Consider the following 20710-nt stretch of genomic DNA (forward strand, 5'->3'; position numbering starts at 1 on the left):
ATCTTAATAAATGCTAACCATACAGAGTTGTCAAGAAAATGTTAAAATTACATTAGAGTGTGTTCAGTTTAAGAAAACAAAAAGCACTACAAAGAATTACTTAAGAAAAAATGGTGGGAATAATGGTGTAGCTGCTTTGAGATATACTCTGGCCATGTTCAAAAAGTTCATCATAGAATCACCAAACAATCCATCAATTTCACTTTTAGGTGTATTCCCAAAACAACTGAAAAGAAGGACTCAAAGAGATAGTCGGATGCCAATGTTCACAGCATCATTATTCCCATTACCCCAAGGGAGGAAATAATCCAAAGGCCCATCGATAAATGAATGAATATGCAAAATATGCAATGCACCTACAAAGGAATAGTATCCAGCCATAGAAAGGAACAAAGTGATAACATGTGCTTTGATGCAGGCGAACCTTAAAAACATGTTAAGAAGCCCCATGTCCTATGACTCCATTTGTATGAAATACCCAGGAGAAGCTAATCTACAGAGAGAGAAAGCACATTTGTAGTTTCCAGGGTAGGGAGACAGGGCAGGGTGACTGCTCAGTGGATAGGAGGTTGTCCTTTCTGGGGATGCAAATGTTCTAAAACCAGGCAATGACAGTGACTGTGCCACACTGTGGACATTCTTATTTTTACTGAATCAGACACTTCAGAATGGTCAAAATGGTCAAGTTGATGTCACGTACATCTCACCTCAAGTTTTAAAATGGTGAGACACAGACCTCTGCAGCTGGAAAGATTGGGCTGCTGTGATCAAGATTTTGAAGTCCTGTCTTGCTTTATCTCTCCCATGTCACACGACTTAAGCCAGGTGCACAGTTCACACTGAGCTTGGTTGCGTGGGGCGTGAGTCAGTATTGATCCCTTTGTGTGCACCGCCGATGTGTGGGACCATGTGGACTTAGTGCAGCTAATTCCTCTGTGTCTCAGTCTCTCATCTGCACCACGATTTAATAACCTGCCTATTTTAAGAAACAAGTAGATGTTTGTCAGCAAATTACAGGCTCCTGATACTTATGAGCCATTCTGTGTGAAAGACATGCTCAGTGGGCATTTGTACAGCAAATATATTTGCTCTTTGTATCTGTGGAGAATTGGTTGCATGAAATCCCACAGATACCAAAATCTGCAGATGCCCAAGTCCCTTCCATAAAAGCCATAGTCAAGGCACATAACCTATACACATACCCCCATATATCGTAAATCACCTTGAGATCACTTATGCTGCCTAACACAATGTAAATGCTATGTAAATAGTTGCTATACCGTATTGTTTAGAAAATAATGACAAGATAAAAAGTATGTACCAATGCAATACTGATGTCATTTTTTTTTTCAAATTTTCGTGGGCTGCAGTTGATTGATTTGCCTATGTGGAACTCATGGACCTAGAGGGCCGGCTGCAATCAGTCCACCAGCTTGGGGAGCACACAAGCTCTACAGCCACTGCATTTCTTCCCTGGGGCTGTAACAAACTGCCACAGACTGGCAGATAAGCAATAGAGTTCATTTTATCTTACATTTCCGGATGTCAAGAGTCTGAAACAGGCCTTGATGGACTAGATCCAAGATGTCATGAGGGCAGCATTCCTACAGGAGAAATGGTTTCCTTGCCTTCACAGCTTCTAGAAGTCAGCCACATCTCTTGTCTTATGGCTCCTTCTTCAAAGCCAGCAGCATAGCATTTTCCAATCTCATTGTTTTGTTCACTGCTTATTGAAGTATTGTTCCCAATAGCCAAAAGTTGAAAACAACCTAATGCCCATCAATAGTTAAATGGATAAACAAAATGTGTTATTTACATAAAATGGAATATTACTCAGCCATCAAAAGGAATGAAGTTCTGATACATGCTACAATCGGATGAACTTTGAAAACTTTGTACTAAGTGAAAGCATCCAGAACTTCAACCTCTCTCCGTCCTCTGATAAGGACACTTGAGAGTACATTGGACCAGCTGGGATAATCTCATTTCCAAATCCTCATTTCAAAATCCTTAATTCAGGAACATCCGCACAGTCTGTTTTTTATTTTTTTTGCCATGTAAGTTAGCATATGCACAAAATCTGGGACTCAGATGTGGACATTTTCAGGGAGGGCCTTATTTTGTCCACCACATCATCTTACTACATGATTGGAAGACAGAAAAACTGGTTTTTGGGTCTCAATCTCACCTCTTATTGGCTGTGCCACCTTCTCACTCAATCTTCTTGAGCAGCTCTCATCAAATGGGGTAACAGCTGCCTTGCAGGGCTATTTTGAGGATATGAGATGAATTGATATGACCTAGCACCAAGTCCCATCTCAGTGAGCAGGGTTGTTATGATTTTAAATCTTCCATCCTTTTCCACAGGGTTATTGTAAGGTTAGACATTTGTGAAATGCAAAGTTCTATTCAGATATTAGTTCTGATTTTTTTCTTTACAAACAACTTGTACATTTCTTCTATTTTTCATTTGCTTCATTCCAAGCCATCTGGGACAAAGAGGTGAGTGAGTACTGCTGTCCAAGCAATCTGGCCCACAGCCCCCACTTAACCACCACACACTGCCTCTGGAAATAGAATACGCAGTCTCACCTTTTGATATCTTATTTAAAGGGAGAGAACCAGGGAGCTCCTGGTTAAAAAATTTATTGAGCAAATTTTCTGTGATCAAAAGCAGTAGGGTGTATGGAATGTGCTAGACTGTGAGATGGAGGAGAACCCAAATCTCAGGACCCAGCACCAAAACAGCATATCTTTAGTCACTCATAAGTGTTTACTGAGCACTTATTATTTCCCAAAATCTATCTCACATGTGGTGCTTGAAGCAAACGAGATCCTGGTTCTGAGTTTAGCTGGGGAGAGACAAATAATAATGGGATAAGAAAAGTCATGTGACTAGGTGATTACAATTTTGGAAATTGATATAAAAGAGATAAACAGGATGTTGTGATAGAATAACAAGGTGGGATACAACAGCAAAGGAGGGTAATATGTACGCTGAGGCATGAAAGGCTGCAGAGTAGCCAAGGCCTCTGCCATTCAGTGGGAGAAAACCTGGGTGAACTTCAGGACTCTGGGCCTTGCATTAATAAGCGGTAAGATCAGTTCAGTGGCTGCCAACAAGATTTCCCCCTCCCCCAAACGAAAAGGAACGGAGTAAATCAGAATAGAGGAAGCTAGCACACATCATGGTACAAGTGGAAGTAGTTTGGTGAGTTTCATGTCAGAACGGCACATACGCACTGCACGTGGAGCTGAGTCCAGAGGCGCTGTGTGTCTCTACATAGGTAAGCAGCAGTCAGGAGTTCTGAAAAACACCACGCCTGGGCAAAACAGGTCTCCCAGTGTTCAGGAGTGTAGACACACACCTGTGTGCCTGCAATATTCCCTACAAGAGTGATAAGAACAAGGTCCATGTAAACAGAGGCCAGGTTGCTCCAGCCAACCGACCAGAGTAGAGAGCCTGGATTTCATCCTGGGCGCTATTGGCAGCCATGGACGGATATAGAGCCATCTGGGGCACAATCAGATTTACGTTTCTAGAAGAAGAATAATTCAGGAATCTTTCCACAACTATTTTTGTATTGTTCATCTAAGTTCATAGCTGGACTCTAGGATTCACTGGGCTCACCAATATCCAAATGCCTTGGGCAATTTGCATGTTCACAGAAGAAAACTGGCTTATCACTCATTTTAATTCTTGTCCAAACATCTGAGGGCAGCTCAGGAGGTAAAACCTGAAACCTTCACAGAAATGGAAACAACCAGGAACTATCTTTCAACTGATGAGTGGTAAATGTTTTCAAACACTTGAGAATGTTATTAGCATTACTAGAATGTTATTTTATAGAGGTTCATTTGGCTGTTCCTATGAAAATTTAAATTGGGCACAAACTTTATCTAGAAAGATAAACTTCTGTGAGTGAATCCTGTAGAAACCCCCACGTACGCCAAGAACAGGCGGAGCAATCATTTGTAATTAGGGAAAAATGAAGATGGTTTCAGTGGAGACCAACCGGAGAATAGGTAAATAAGAAACAAAAGCTTGTTTACTATACTCCATTTAGTAGCTGTATAAAAGGAATTTTCCAAACATTTTGTGTACTAATTCCAAAGTCCTGATTTGCTACACGTTAAAAAAAAAAAAAAAAAAAAGCAGCTGAGAAATACAGGTAGTATGAAAGAATTGCAGTTAAAAAAACAACTGGGAAAAACACATGCAGATGAGCATATCTGAATGTTCACAGAAAAAAGTCTTAAAGGGCCGCCACAGACACCCTGCACACTTGAGAAGACCCTTGCCTGTCACTTCATAAACGTTTTTTAAAAAATTAGTTATACATGATAGTAGAGTGCACTTTGATACATCATACATAATGGAGTATAATTTCTCTTTTTCTGGTTACACATCATGTAATCTCACCAGTTGTATAGTTATATATATTACGCTATTGGGTAATAATGTTTGATTCATTTTACTGTCCTTCCTGCCCCCAGACCCCTGCCCTCCCTTCACTCCCCTCTACCTAACCTGAAGTAACTCTTCTTCCCCAGCACCCCTCCATTGTGAATTAGCACCTGCATATCAGAGAAAACGTTTGACTTTTGGTTTTTTGGGGATTGTTTTATTTCACTTAGTGTGATATTCTCCAGCTCCATCTATTTCCAGCAAATACCACCATTTCATTCTTTTATAAGGCCGAGTAATAGTCCATGGTATATATATGCCACATTGTTTTTATTCATTCATCTGTTGAAGGGCACCTAGGTTGGTTCCACAGTTTAGCTATTGTGAATTGTATTCAAACTTCTTTTGCATTAAGCTCATACTATTTTTGATATGTAAAAATATAGCAAAATTGCTGGGTGTGGTGGCACAGGTCTGTAATTCCAGGGACTTGGGAGGCTGAGGCTGGAGGATCCCAAGTTCTAGGCCAGTGTAGGCAACCTAGTGAGACCTCCAAAATAAAATAAAAAGGGTTGAAGGTGTAGCTCAGGGGTAGGGCACCCCTGGTTGTACACACACACACACACACACACAGAGTAACAAAATAATATTAACAAAAAAATGTTCTTAGGCAGGGCAAGCAGAGAGAGGCAGTAACCAGGGAGGAAGGAAACGATCAGTCCTTTATAGTGACACCAACGCTCAGAGTGTCACCTCTTAGGTTGTCCCACTGAGAGAAACCAAAGACTCAGATTTCAAGGTGCACTTGACTTGCTGGCACGTGCACCTGGGTATGTGGTGTGTTTTCACAAATTATTTATGACATTTCCTAAACGTCTGAGGCCACATGGTTTCAGCCACTACAGAGCCCAGTGCAGCACCTTCTCTGACCGGTTCAGCTCTAGTGAGGCTTGTTTGGTGAGATCTGTCCCAATCAAATCCTCCTGAGAGCTGAGTCGGGGGCTGAGTCGTGGACGCGGGGCAACACCCGGGAAGGACCATGGAACCCGACAGGCTCTCCTTGAGCAAACGACGTGCTGGGACTAGCTGTGGCGGATCACGTCTATCACTGCTCACTCCGGAACTGTGCACGCTAGTTGACAGGTTATTATTGTTCTGCAAATGGATACCCATCTCCTGGGAGGCACTGCACAGGGTGGTGCTGGCTGAGCAAGCCATGCCTCCCGGGGTATCTCTCAGCCCCTTCAAGAGAGAAGGGACTGTCCTCCTGGGTCGGGATCCTCGTGCTATCTAGGGTCAGCCGGACGATGCTGAAGAGGACACTTTTGCTGTAGTAGGATGGAGGTCCCTGCTGCTCGTCCTAAGGTAACCTTCTCAGTTGACGTCTACATCAACAATAGGAAGGAAAGCAGCTACTAGTGACTACAAGTAACTACTAGGTAACCTGTAGTGCTGGCTCTCGCCCACCCCACTCCTCCAACCAGCTGTAGAGATGTGCGCTTTGCTGTCAAAAGTAGAGGGTCGAAGAGAGAGGAGAGGCTGTCGGAGTCTCTCTCTAAGACCTGCCGACCTGCTAACCCGGACCCTCCCCAGCCACCACGTGAGGCCGGCTGTCCCTGCTCACGGGCCTGGCACCCAGCCTTCCCGCCATCAGGCTTTATCACAGGTTTTGCCTGGGTTGTTGCCCTGCCCCAGTGGAACCTGGGCAGGTGGGTAGACCACTTGGCATTCCTCCTTCTAGCCCCCCGGCTACCCCGTGCTGGCCGGTCTCATAAACACTTCAAGAAGGCCTGACGCCACTCCAGCCAAGAATGTCCCTGGGCCTGGTTAAGAAGGCAAGAGGGCCTATGGAGAAGTCTTTTAAGATGAGGCAAAGGGGCTAGAAACAGTCCAGCTCTCAGCCAGGGGGCAAAGAAAGGAAGGAGGAGAAAAGGTCAGGTGTAAAACTATCCTGCAGATGCTACAATGGTGGATGCCTTCGTCAAAGCCCACGACACATAGCATACAAGGACGAACCCCACGTAAACTATGGACTTCAGATCATGAGGTCGGGCTGGTGTCAGCTCACTGATCCCAACACGGGCACCACACGGATGCCAGACAGTGGTGGGGGCGCGGAGGGCACAGTGTGTGGGAGGTCTCTGTGAGACTAAAATAAAGTTTGGCCGGGTGTGGGATGGCAGCCTGTAATCCCAGCCGCTCGGGAGGCTGAGGCAGGAGGATCCAGAGTTCAAAACCAGGCTCAGCAACTTAGTGAGGCTCTAAGCAACTCAGCAAGACCCTGTCTCTAGAATGAAATATAAAAAGGCTGGGGATGTGGCTCAGTGGTTAAGGACCTCTGAGTTCAATTCCCAGAAGATAAAACGTTTATTAATTTTTCAAACAGTACTAAAATATATATTGGTACAAAGAACTACCACCATTTGATGCCTATGGCTTTATGGAAAACTTCACTTTTTCTGAAATATGAAAAAAAAAAAATGGACTCCCTCAAAATAGAGCATGAACATCCAGTAAGGGGTGAGAGAATTCTCTCTGTGGGCTGTGAGGTACTGGCCAAAAGTGAAGCCAGGTGGTAAAGGAACTCTGGCTTGAGCGGGGAAAGAGAATCAGTTCTGAAAAAGTAACATTAAAAAATGAACAAAGATCTCTAAATACTTTTCGGAGACAAAGGAGACCTGGATAAATTTATTCCTATCATTATCTTTTTTTCCCCATCCATATCTCAGGTGTGGTTTCTAGTATTAAATAAAATGACAAAATTTGCCATTCAGTTCAAAAGCAAAAATTCTGTGTATAGGGCCCACTTTCCCAACAAAAACACTTCCATGAATTTTTAAATTAATTTATGTATAATTAATTTTATAATTTCATATTTATTATTATAACATTTTTATTGGGAAAAAAGTTTAGAGAATGGAGGAATGACTTTTCCTTAAAATAAATGTCAAGTAACTGGCGACATCTATAACCATTGCAAGTATTAAGGTTACACCTGGAATCTTGTCACAGACTGCTACTAGAGTCGGGTGCTACACACAGAAATGCAGAACCCGGGTCTGAGCATGGTAAAGGGGCTTGCTCAAGGGCACCGACCCTATGCAAAGTCAAATGTGGCAGAGCCAACACCCACCCACTTAGGTAAGTGCCCTGTGATCTGCTTGACTTATTCATCTAAGCTAATGGGCAGCTCTGGGGAGTGCATAAATTTTAGATAAGTCAGGTGACTTACGGAAGTCACTAACTTGCCATGGTCACAGAGCAGGTCAAAGGCTGGGGCCAGGACCTGAAGAGGGCTGTGTTACTTGACCTCCAGCTGTCGGGTGGGGGAAGAAGTCACAGAAGGGCAGACAGAAGGGAGCTGAGGAAGGAGGGACTGTCACAATGCTCAGTCACAGGGAGGGTAGGGTCATTCTGGGCTGGTCCATATTCCCCCCAGGTGTGTTATCAGTACTCACCTCACGATAAGAACTTAAAATCCCCTTTGGCTGAGTCGCCTCCCTTCTGTTCCGGTCACTGGGCCTTCCAGTCATGCCTCCAGGTGCTACAGTAACAGTGACACATTAATGCTCTTCAGGTAGCACTGCCAGCAGGACTGTGGGAGCAGAAGAGTCTTCTCCAGGGGTAAGGAGAAGGGCTGGTGGGAGTGATCAGGAGTCTTCCAAGGGAGGAACACCAGCCTGGGGCTTTGGAGACCAGTGTTCCTGTTTCAGGCCAGAAACTGTCATGTATTAGCGATGTGACATCAGAGAGCCAATTTCACTAAAACTGCTTACTCAACTATAAAATGGAGACGACATTATGATCGGTCCAGAAAGTGGGGTAATGAGTAAAACAGGTCAGCATGGGCAAGAGGATATCCTCCCTGTTATTGTCCTCATTGAACAATCCTCTCTTATCCTGCCGGGGCCATCTAACACCCAGTGCTTGAAACATTCTCAGTAAATAGGGATTGGATTAATGAGTAAACATAATAAAATATGCAAACAAAGGTAATGGTTCATCTACTAAAGATCAAGGCTCGACAAACATTTCAAACACTACGACACCTGCTGAACAGTGAAGAATTAAGAAGAATCATCTCCTTCATATCTTACCAATTTCTTGTATCAAGCTGAGAAAGTCTGCAAGACTAAAGGGAAGATCTCCCTCTCCTAGACAGAATCTTTATTTAAATAAGGCTAATTCTGTGTTTGTGTGGCATTGGAGATTGGCCCAGGGGTGCTATACCACTGAGGTACACTCCCAGTCCTTTTAAATTTTATTTTGAGACAGTTGTCTTCCTAAATTGCTGGGGCTGGCCTTGAACTTGCAATCTTCCTGCCTCTGCCTTTGGATCACTGGTATTATAGGTGAGCACCACCGTGCCTGGCAAAATAAAGTTTTTGAACACATACATTACCCCAGATTTTCTAAGCCCATCACAATGGTTATTGATCTTGTCCTGACAACCCTCATTTAAGGTAGATATGCTGCCTCTGTATTATTATATATTCATACTTTTGTTAGTTTATTAATATTAATTATGAAATGCTAAATATAGTATTATTTTTACCCAAACAACTTCAGTTCAGAGAGTTAAGTCCATGTACACTGTACAGAGGAGGAAACAAAGTTTCCAAGAAGAGTAGGTAACTATTCCCAAGGTTCCCAGGCTAATAATCAGCAGAGGCTGGAGCAGAGGAACCCAGGACTTTGACTACAAAGCCTTAACTACTTACTCTTCCCTGCTGTGTATCTACAGTTCAGATTTGTAACTGAAAACCCTCCCAGTTATGAGAGCACAAAGAACTCACTGAATAGCAAGATAAGCAGACCCTGGGAGTTGACCACACCGCTGGAGTTTCTCAGAGGAGGCAGCCCAGATGGCCACGCATGACGAGGCACTGCAGACTCTATGGCCACAGTGGCCTGCCAGCTGAATGAAATCACCAATCACAGTTGCAAGGTTGTAAAACCTCCTGCTGTTTTAATGTTCTTCCCATCCAGCCTGCCATGCCACCTGTCCACTGCCCTGTGTTGGGCAAAGGCCTGAACCCCGTACTCTACTCCCTAACCTGGCTGGTGACTTAAGGCCACAGTAGCATTAGCAGGACAACCGGCAGTGCTGAGGGCAGAGAGGACAGTCACTTCCAGCTGCCTGTTCAATGCATCCTGAAAACCAAAGCTGTGTTCATCCCCTTCAAATCACTGTCATGCCACCTTGAGAGATTCTGGGTATTTGCTAGTCTAGCTAAAGCCCAACCCTAAAAGTCATTCACTCACTCAAATTCTAGTGATGGTCTCTGCCTGGTTCTTTGTTAAGCACTGGAGACACATGAACCAGTGGGACAGGTTGTGCAAGGAAGCCTGGGAGAGATGAATAAGCACCAAGAGCCGAAGCAAAGGCATCTGGGGAGCACTTGAGCCTCAAGTATTTTCTCCCCAGACTCCCTCCCTTGCTTAATATAACCAGAGTCCACTGGAAGCACCTGGCTCTCTGCTCCACCTTTCCAAGGCTCCACATAAATCCTACATCCTCAGGGAAGACTTCTCTGAATCACGGCTGGAGACATTCTTTCTCCCACACACCTTGAATATTTCCTCCATTGCATCTATCTCAACAGCAATGTGATTGAACACCTTCTTGTGCATTTCTTTTGGGGAAGTACTAATCTGTCCTGTCTGTTGGGGTGGAAACGACATGAGAACAGTAACTAGGGATCTAGTCCATCTTTGCATTTAGGCCCTGGGAATTGAGGAGCCTCCCAGTTAAGTACTGAGCAAATATGAGTAATATCATTTTCTCCGTTGTCCTGGGTTGCCCCTCCCTGCATGTTTCTGGTCTGATTTCAAAGGGACTACACACTTCACGTGCCCATCTACCACCAGTTTTCAAACTCCAGTTATACTTCACACACATCTGCTTTATTTGTATACCTACCATCAGCACTTGACAGGGCCTCCATTTATTATAATCTGGACTATATGTGTGAGTAAAGTTGATTTTTTTCTTTTGTTTTGGTACTGGGGATTGAACCCAGGGCCATTTCACCACTGAACCACATCCCCAGCTCTTTATTATAATTCATTTAGGGACCGGGTCTTGATGAGTTGATTAGGACCTTGTTAAGTTGCTGAGGCTGACTTTGAACTCACAATCCTCCTGCCTCCTGAGCTGCTAGGATTACAGGCATGCTCCACTCTGCCCAGCTGATTTTTCTTTCCTTAGAAAGAAGCTCATGGGCAGGATCACTTCTTAAAAAAAAAAAAAAAAAACAAGAAACAAAAATGAACCTCTATGTTCTAGTTCCTAGTGTGAAAGAAATGTAAAAGTTGTCAGAATGATAATAGTCATTTGTATCAGAAATGTTTATAAACATTAAAGTTAGGCCAGGCATGGTGGTGCAGGCCTGTAATTTCAGCCACTTGGGAGGCTGAGAATGGAGAATCACAAATTTGAGGCCATCCTCAACTAATTAGTGAGACAATTTCAAAATAAAAATTAAAAGTATTCGGGGATATAGCTCAGTGGTACTGTGCCCCTGGGTTCAATCCTTAATACCAAAAATAAATAAATGAAATTGGGAGGTTATGAAGGTTCTTACAGCAATTGCTTAACTATTGCAAAATACTGCCAGAATCACCAGCTTGCATAAAGTCCATCATGACCTTATACAAAAATTCTGCAAGGACATTTGCCTGGCTACTGCCTGTTCAACCTGACACCACTCTTCTTGTTAATCATTGTGGCCAAGGATGAGTATTTCAAAATATCTGATGTGATCCTTCTCATTTTTGTCTTGAAAAACTTCCCCATGTCTCAGCCTCTGAATATGCCCTAGATCACTGTGGCACCCCCGATCCCATGGCTAGGTGGTGCTCTTCTCAATATCACTCTTCCTTGGAGAGCTGATTGATTTAGATGGATACCAGGCTGGGGTTCTGCACCCTCCTGCCCATCATGTTTACTCCAAGAGCAGATGCAGACACCAGCCAGCTTTTGCATTTATTCTACAGATAAAATTGCTGTATTTGTTTAATAAGCAGTTTTCCTGGTAAATTCAGTAAAGGAAATAAAAGACCTTTGCACATATTGTAGGTTTGTTCATTTTGCAGAGCCTTTTAAACGCTTTGGAACATGTCATTTTCCTACATTAAGCAAGCTCAGTCCACTTAGGAAATACAGGCACAGCAGCCTTCACCAAAACCACCCAGGGAATAAATGCACAGTTTTCTTAGGTTCTCCTTCCCCTACTTCCCCAATGAGGTCAATGTCAAATTAAGACTTCCAGTCTGGGGCTTTCAAAATGACTTCATTGCTGCTTGGGTTTCCTATAACCTTCAGCATTCAACTTCCTTTTTTAAGATCCTCATAGGAGTCTGTTGACAAAGCCCAGGCTTTTGAACCTCTTGGGATTATGTGGCTTCTGTCACTGGCATAGGGTGTGCTAATGCCCTGCAGGTTCAACATCGTCCCCCTACCAACTGCTAGCAACTGCATCACTGATCATGCTAACAGCGCTATGTGATCAAGTCTGCCCATTTGTTGTAATCAAATGATGTGATGAGCATGCTCCTTTTAACTGGTACTCAAACCACCCACTCAAGATGCAACATGGGTTACCGAACACCCTAACTCCCTGGTGTAGACTCCATAATGAGAACATGGTATCCAGCAATTTTTGCATTGATTCTGAAAATCAATGTGTACTGAAAATTTATGTTCATAAGATATTTTTCATGAACAATGATAGCTTAAAAGCAATAGGTGGTTAATTCTCACACAGTAAATGCAAGATTTTGACTCACTAAATGAATCCATCAAAATGTTCACTGAGCAATGCAAAGATGATACATACTAATATTCTCTGAAAACTTAATAGTAAGCTGAATAGCTTGAATTTGGATCAAAAATATCAGAAAATAGTACAATATATAAGTGGAAAAAATACAAATTCAGTGACCCCCTAATAGACGGCTTATTAGAAAACCTCAAGCATTTTTTTCAAAAGAATTTGATGGGTTTTATTTTTAATAAGACAGAGTGAAGAGGAAATGGCTTAAAAGATATCATCAATCTTTTATTTAACTAAGCACTGCCCTTCATTTTGAAGGAAATGATACAATTTCAAATTGGAACTTCCTTCTCAAGAAGTGGTATAAGAACATAACATTGATTTAACATACAACCTTCAACAAAAAATAAGGTTTATACAATTTACTGGGAAATAATATGCAGATGAAGTTTATCCTGTTAGTGTAATTCTCCATGGGTCACAAGTATTATACCCAAGAATAAAACAACATAATGAAAAATTTGAATAAACCAGTCAAGTCTATAGGTATTCTGATTTAAAAAAAAAAAAAAAACTGACAAGTAAAATCTAACTTTCCAAACAAATCTTATGACCATGATCACATGAGATTATATTCTAATTTGTAAAAAATGGTTAGACAAGCACATAATATCAAGAGTCTTCAACACAGTGGATCCCATTAAAGAAAAAAAAAAAAAATAGAAAACAAGTAGTCCTTAAATTTTCTTAGCTCTCTATAGCATATGTCATATAAAATTAAAGTTTTACTTCCAAAAAATATGTTCCATATGGTCGTAGTGTGGTCCAACGGTGCTGTTAGGGCCCGAAGCACCAGGGACACAAGAAGTATAACCACTGAAGTGATTTTTTTTTTTTTTTCTCATAAAAACTAAAAATTTTCTTAAAGGTCTGGAATAAAGTCTTCTGCTAGGCATTTTTAGTGCTACAAAGTCATTTTAAATTAAATGTGGAATAAAAGCTACAAAAACTATGAGTTCCTTTAATATAAAAAGTTGTGTAGCTGAAGTTGTGGGCTTCTTTGACACACATAAGCAGTCTCAATAAAATATTTGCTCAGGTAAGAAAATAGAATTTGTCTGGTTTCATTTAGCATACGTTCCAGTCCATGTCCTGCTTATCCCTGCCAGAGCTTCTGAGGAATATTGGAATCGATATTTCTTTCCTTCAAAGAGCATCCATAATTCACAGTACAAAATAGTTTTAAAGTCTTATTCCTAAGGAGAAACAAAAATTATTAAATATACTTATTTTTTTTTTCTAAAGTGCCAGATGTAGTCACTGCCAGGGTATTAAAAAAAAAAAAAAAAAAAAAAAAAAAAAAAAAAAAAAAAATCACTTCTCCACAACACTGCCATCCATCTTAAGAACCCAGAGCTCTTAAGAGATCTGAACCCCTTTCCTGGAGCCCTCGCCAGTTGGTTGTGGCTGTCTTTAAGCAGTATATTCATACGAAAATTTCCAGTGGAATCTCCTATTCCTAAGCATTACACATTTAGCATCTCTGGTACCCTGTAGAAACACTGGCACCACGCTCCAAAAGGATCATCTGGCACAGATCTATTTCCTATTCTAGTCCATTTTCAAGCCATTATCCAAAGCCTCTTCCTGGAGCAGTCTGTTACTAACTGTTGGCGTGGGTTTATAGGAGCTCTTGGTTCAAGTTGAGACTTTCAAGGTGTCTCGTTTGGAACAACACAAAGTAACTGCTACCCTCAGTGTAACCAGACTTGCCATTTTGGGGAAGAGGAAGGAGACAGATGAAGAGTGGAGGGGTGGGAGGGGAAGAGTCCGGTGGCCCAGAGTTGTGGGACAGTGACAACTCTTCCTTTCCCCCCCTACCGTCTGGATGGTGTTCAAACCATCTGTTAGATATAGTAGGTTCTCCTAAATGTCTTTACCCAGGTTTCTCTTGTACTGCTTTTCTATGAGCGAGAGAACACAAATGCAAAGCTGTATTAAACGCGGGAACTAGGCTCCATTTCTGATAGAGACTGGTTATCCTCCGATGTCCAGCAGGGCTAGAGTGTGGTTCACTTTTAACAATCAAAAGGAACAGGACCTGTTTGGGGACCACTGTGAAAACTGGCAACACAGCTAATGCCCTTGTGACAGAAAGGTTTCACGTTGGGGTATAAGAAGATTTGGGCATTTAAAAATTATGGCCTCAGCTTCTTTGTCTGAAAAAAAGTAAACAGACATGAAGATCCTTCAAGTCTCACTGCCTTGACTTAGAGCTCTCCAAGCAAAAAGCCCAAGGATGAAGGTGGTTGTGAATTACTTAAGGACGGTTCTATTCCAGCTGTTAATAATTAGTTCAATGACTTGTCCAAAGTAGTTTATAACGACACCCAAGAAGGAATTAAACAAAACGAAACCCTCAAAATTTACTCAGCTTTTGAGATAGCACTGGTAACAGGCACTGAGAAGCACTCAAAATCAAGGGCACACTCACAGAATATAAGGGACAGGAGGAAAAATTATTCAAAGCCTCACACTAAAGCACACAGTTGCTTAGTAGCAAATCCAAGTAGTATCTGCTCAGTCTGCTACTACCAGATCCCATAGCCACCAACCTGTGTGTAGGACTGTCATCAGATTCTGTGCTGACTATACCAAGGGGCAACTGTAATGGACATCATCCCTCTAAATTGCAAAGACCCTGTAGGGGTGTACTCCAAGCAACAGGGAGACTACTGCAGTATTAAAAAGACTTTGCCCCTTGAATTAAACCACATCAGTGTGGCTGGCAAAATAAGTATCTTTCTACTGAAACAGGTCTCAAGCCCAAGATTTTACCACCAGAAGAACAGAAGAGAGGGTGAGGGAGATGGGCCTGTGAGAGGAAAAATTTAAAAAAAAAAAAAAAAAAAAGGAAAGAGGAAAAAAAAACACAGGATCACCAACAAAGCTTTGTTTTTAAAAGGGTTACCTTCACCATTCAGGAAGGAAGTGGAAGAGGAGATTAACTTATTCTTGCCAGGGCAGCACCGTTCAGCTCCTTCCCTAGTGGATGCTTTATGGGGTGCACGAGTGAACCCCATCTGTGACCTGCGGACCAGCACAGCCAAGCAGGTTTAATTAGATCACAGACACAAAGGGCTATTCTCTCCTTTGCTAACAAATAACACAGCTCTAAGTGTCTACAACAGCGGGCAGAAAAACAAAGGCGCAGAACTGAACCTTAATTGAATCCTTCCCATGACTGGCCCTTGACAATGATTTACTTGTAACCTGGGAAGGGGCAGGTGGAGCAACAGACTAAGCTAAGATCCAGCTCCTGAAGATGAATTACCTGGGGATGGAGAAGGGAGGTAGTCTTTGTGGCCCGAGTTTGTTCAACTATTTGTTACACTTAATAGGGGCTGCTTGGTTTTGGTCTGATGCTCCCAGACCTTGTTGTGGTTTCACCAGCCTTGCGCCCCAGGAATCCCATAAAATAAATCACACCAGCCTTCTGGATCCCACTCACAGCTCAGCGGGGGAAGATGATAAGCAGCTCCAGGCTGCAGGCCATGGTGGTGTCTCCCCAACCCCCCTCTGGCCTCTGTACCAGGCATCCTCTAAGCTCAGTGTAGGGGAGAAGCAGAGGTAATGGCAGGGTTCTGAAGGTACTCTGAACTTTTCTCCAACCTTTCGTGTTTAAGGGTCGATTCTGAACCCAGATTAAGCAAGTCTACAGTATGCCCCACAACAGAAAGGAAGACAAGCCTGAGGGGGCCGGGCAGGAAATACTATCTATCCACTCAAAAGCGCTCCTACCTGCTCCCTCTGTTCCCTTCCTCCTTCCCTGTCCACAGCCGGCTGCGCATTTCACCAACTCTCCATTTTCCAAAGGGCCCAGGAATTCCAGGGGGGCCCAGAAGGTGGCAGAGGAGGGAGGGAGGGAAGGAGGAAGAGGAGGAGAAAGGGGACAGCGGCTGCTGCAAACAGCTCCCTTTTGCAGCGCTGCCCTCCACTCGCCCGTCAGTGTGCCACTGCCTCTCCATCCTCCCCCTCCAAGCGCGGTGAAGGGATGGGCCTGGGAGGCGGCGTAGTCCGCGCCGCATCGCTGTCGCCCTCGTCCGGCTCCGCCGGGTGCAGATGCATGGCGAGCTCCTGCAGTACCGCAGCGCGTCCGATCTGGTCGTTCCGCCGCTTCTCCATGATCAGGTCCTCCAGGCTCTGGAACTCCAGCGTGTGGCTGCGCTGAGCCGAGAGTTGAATCTGCAAGCGGTAGGGCTGCTTGCCGATGCGCAGCTCGCCGCCGATCTTGAACTCGCGCTTGCCATAGCGGCACCAGGCGGCAAAGCTCTCTGAGTTGCGCCAGCTGAGCTCGCGCTCCTTGGCGCCCACGTGCGCCAGCGCGTTGCGCACCACCGCACTGGGGCTCAGAGGCTTGTAGCGGTACAGATCGTTGACCACACGGCCGCGGCGGCCCTGGCTGGCGTCAGTCAGGAAGCTGTTGCTCACCTCCAGCCGGTGCAGGTGTACCACCTGGAAGTTGCCCACGTACACTGCCCAGTGCGGGTACTGCGCCTGCGACACAAACTCCACCAGGTCGCCTGGATTGCACTTGTTGAGCAGGTTCTCTGGTGTGTAGGTGCTCAGCGCCGCCGAGCCCGGCGCAAAGCTCTTCTGGTAGATGCACTCGTCGCGGTAGAACACTGAACACTCTACCTCGTGCAGCCGCGGGTCGTAAGGCTGCGGCGGGGGCGGCGGCGGTCCGTCCCCGCAGTCGGGCAACCCGCCGCCATCCGGCCCTTGGGGCGGTGGCTGTGGCTCCACGTCCTCGTCGTCATTGGAGAAGATATAAGACACACCGATGCGGGGACCGTCGTCCCGGTCCACACCGGTCGGGTCGGCCGTTGGAACTTCCTTGTAACTTAGGTGGGTCAGCTTCTCCACCTGGTTGCCCATCACGCTGTGGACACAGGTTTCACACCGCCGCGAGGGGAGAAAGCGAAACCACCACTAGGGTCATTGGCACGGGTCCCCGGACAGGGGCTGGGGCCACCTGTTGGAACCGAAAGAAAGCGTATCTGTAAGAGTCCCTCCAGGAAAAGGACATTTTGTTAAGAGAAAGAATGAGTGGGGACCAAGCACCTGGGGCCATTTTGGGGGAGTCTCGGTTGCAGCGCGCCTTTCGTCGTTTCTCCTCCTCCAGGGTCAAGATAACAGGAGATAAGGCAACTCCCGCTCTCCCCCGTCCCCAGCGTTCACCTGGCCCAGGCAAAAGCCATTGCATCAGCGGCTCCTACCGCTTCCGCCCGCGCCCTACCTGCCAAGTCCGGGCTGGAGGGAAGAAGGAAATAGAAACTTTACTCCAATCTCCCCTCTCCTGAGTCCCCCTCCCACGGCAGGCCCTACCGAGCCCCTGCGACGTCCCTCAACGCCTTCGTCCCCGGGGAGCAGGCGAGGATTCCGTAGCGCGGCCCGGGCAGGTGAGCCACCCTACCTGGCTCACCTGCGGCGCTCCCTCCCGGGGCTCCTTTCCCCTCCCCCGCGCGCTCGCCGGCCTCCGGTTCGGGTTACAGCGCGAACTCACCCGCAGGGGAGGTGGAAGCCGAGGGAAATTGGGAGGGGCCCCCTGCCGCACCCCGAGACTTCTAGGACGAGTTTGCGGGTGTGGGCTCCGCAGTCCCTGCTCTCCCGGCACCGGCGGCAGCGAAGCTGGGCAGGGGGTAGAGAAGCATGTCTTCCCCGCGGCTGCGTCGCGCCCCAAGACTTGCAGGCAGGGGCAATTCCTGTTCACACCGCGCCCCCTCCCTCCTACAGGCGCTGCTGCCCCCGCTCGGCCAGCTCTATAGGGAGGTGGGGCGCGAGGGGAAGGAGGCAGCCTCGCTTCCCGGCGGCGGCAGCTCCCGCTCGGGCCGGGTGAGCAACAAGCGCCGGAGCGGGAGGGACGGGATTGTAGATCCGGCTCCGGGCTCCCGGGCGGGAGCGCAGCCCGTGGCATTTAAAGAGACAGGCGCTGGCTCCGGAGCTCGGGTCTTTCCCACACGGTGCTGCGCCGCCGGGATCCCCACCCCCGCCCCGCCCACCCGGGCCGCGGGGCTCCGCCCGGGCCACGCCCCCTCCAGAGCGGTTTAAATCCCGCTGATAAATAATCAGCCCGCTAGCTGGGGCCGGCCCCCTGCGCTGGCCCCTGGTACTCCGCTGCCTCTGTTTTTCAGAGCCACCTGCTAGTATAGAAATGAAGAAGAGGAGACTTAGCGTTTATTTCTTTTCCCTTCCATTTCTTCTTCCTCAGTACCTGGAGAGGGAGGAGCAGAGTCATCAGGGGCTTCTGCTTCTTTTTTTCCTGGTCCAGAACGTTATTTCTTGACCTAAGGATCATAGGAAGGCATCCGCAGGACTCTAGAAGCTCTTCGGCTCAGAGGCATTTCCAGAATGAGTAGTATGAAACTTGAGGGTAGAAAAAAAAATTCAGAGAAAGGAAACGGCGTGAAACAGAATGAAGACCGTTACTGGCTGGCTCCTAAAACCGGTGCGCGGTTTATTACAGGTCCCTCGAAGTTATACAAAGTTAATTTCATGACCTCTGTTGTTTCTAGAGAGTTACCAGTTCGCTGAGTCCTGAGAAAAGTCATGCAGAAATGGCAGCTTTTCTTGGGGGTGGGGGATGTAGGAATTGCCTAATTGTCCTTGAATTAGAAACAAATTAGCAGAGGCCCCTGGTGGATATATTTCCTTCCTGCTGACTTTGAGAAGGAAGTGACAAAAGTATTGCTTATTAACCTCCTCCACAAGAGGACACTTTCCCCCCACTGACTTCATTTCTTGTACCTAAGATGTAGGCTACCAAAGCGCGTGTGCTGGGGTGGGGTGGGTACTGGTCAGGATCGTGGTTGAGAATTGCCGACCCCATTTACAACGGACAAGTTTAGGAAGTGCCCAAGCTCATTTGTAAGAATGCAACATAAGACTGATACCCTGTTTTTCATCATTGTTTCTTTTGACTAAATTTTTCCAAGTAATGCTATTATTTATTCAGTATGTATACCAACCCCTGGAAACAGAAATATACTACTACTGTGATCCTTTTTAGTTGGAGAGAATAAAAAAATCAATCTACTTATGTACTTTTAAGCCAGAAAAATCAATATTGTCAGGGCTGTGATGGAAGTTAGTCCTTCAGCAAGTCTAAGATCACAGTATAAGCTCCACCAAAATGAGGCTTCTGTGTACGGTATGTGCAGATTCAATTGAAATATTTTCCGACTGACCTCAGGCACATGCGACTGGGTGATATTCCCCAGGGCCTTTTGGTAGCACGTGCTCTGGGGTTGCTGTTAACTGCTATGTTAACTGTGTGTGTAGGTACCCATTTTATAGGGGAGAATTAGACTGAGACAAGGATGGATCATCTCATGTCTGTCAGACTGGGAACCTCTGCTATTGTCCAGTGTGTTAGGCTACTTTGCCTCTAGGAGGCGCTAAGTGGGTTGACAGGGATGGGAGTTGATGGAAGGATACCCTTGAATGACAGTGGGCTGCCAGTACTCTGAATCACAGATCTAATGCTTGAGGTAACAAGGCCTAGCTGTCTAACTGTGTCTCCTAATTTCTCAAGGACATCTATTCAGGTGCACAATAGTGGTTAATTTCTAGAACGGACCAATGTAAAAGTTTCAGAGGGAAGACTGTGTCGGCCTTCTATCTGAATGCCTGCACTTATCAGTTGCTCAATAAATGCTTGATGGATAGTAGAGGGAAATATTTGACCGTGGCTGAAGAATTACTTCCTAATCTGGCTGGGAGAAGAGAAGGAGTGGTGCACACCTATAATCCCAGCAACCCAAGGAGTTGAGGCAGGAAGATGGTAAGTTCAAGGCCAGCCTGGGCAACTTTGCAAAACCTTGTCTCAAAATGCAAGGGTATATTAGCATCTACATATCAGAGAAATCATTTGACCTTTGGTTTTATTGGATTGACTTATTTTGCATAGCATGATATTTTCTAGCTCCACCCATTTACCTGCAAACGTCATCATTTCATTCTTCTTTAAGGTTGAGTAATATTCCATTGTGTATATATACCATATTTTCTTTATTTATTCATCTGTTGAGGGACACTTAGGTTGGTTCCATAGTTTAGCTATTGTGGATTGAGCTGCTGTAAACATTGATGTGGCTGCATCACTGTAGTACGCTGATTTTAAGTCCTTTGGGTATAAACCAAGGAGTGGGATAACTGGGTCAAATGGTGGTTCCATTCCAAGTTTTCTGAGGAATCTCCATACCTCTTTCCATAATGGTTGCACCAATTTGCATTCCCACTAGCATTGTATGAGTGTACCTTTTCCCCCACATCCTCTCCAACATTTATTGCTGCTTGTATTCTTGATAATTGCCATTCTGACTGTGGTGAGATGAAGTCTTAGAGTAGTTTTGATTTGCATTTTTCTAATTGCTAGAGATGTTGAACATTTTTTTCCATGTATTTGTTGATCCATTGTATTTCTTCTTCTGTGAAGTGTCTGTTCAGTTCCTTAGCCCATTTA

General features: G+C 45.2%; 1 protein-coding gene and 1 long non-coding RNA gene across 3 annotated transcripts; one reads left to right on the top strand and one right to left on the bottom strand.

The window, feature by feature from the left end:
* Nucleotides 1-2057: 2057 nt before the first annotated feature.
* On the top strand, nucleotides 2058-12872 carry LOC306666174. Its single transcript, XR_013765227.1, has 2 exons — nucleotides 2058-8019; nucleotides 9198-12872. It is a non-coding gene; the product is annotated as an uncharacterized lncRNA (long non-coding RNA).
* Nucleotides 12873-13010: 138 nt separating this feature from the next.
* LRATD2 (LRAT domain containing 2) lies at nucleotides 13011-18180 on the bottom strand. 2 transcript variants are annotated; one of them, XR_013765221.1, is made up of 2 exons: nucleotides 15988-17277; nucleotides 13011-13442 (listed from the first exon to the last, which is right to left on the bottom strand). XR_013765221.1 is itself a non-coding variant. In XM_079148070.1 (2 exons), exon 2 carries the CDS (start codon nucleotides 17122-17124, stop codon nucleotides 16192-16194), a length of 933 nt encoding a protein of 310 aa, XP_079004196.1. In that variant the 5' UTR covers nucleotides 17125-17221; nucleotides 17575-18180; the 3' UTR covers nucleotides 13011-16191. The 2 variants fall into 2 exon arrangements, 1 of the variants encoding a protein (XP_079004196.1); XM_079148070.1 differs by adding an exon at nucleotides 17575-18180 and having other exon boundaries at nucleotides 13011-17221.
* Between the last annotated feature and the right edge of the window lie 2530 nt (nucleotides 18181-20710).

The sequence above is a fragment of the Sciurus vulgaris genome (genome assembly GCF_902686455.1).
Source record: "Sciurus vulgaris genome assembly, chromosome: 1".
NCBI classification, from domain to species: domain Eukaryota; kingdom Metazoa; phylum Chordata; class Mammalia; order Rodentia; family Sciuridae; genus Sciurus; species Sciurus vulgaris.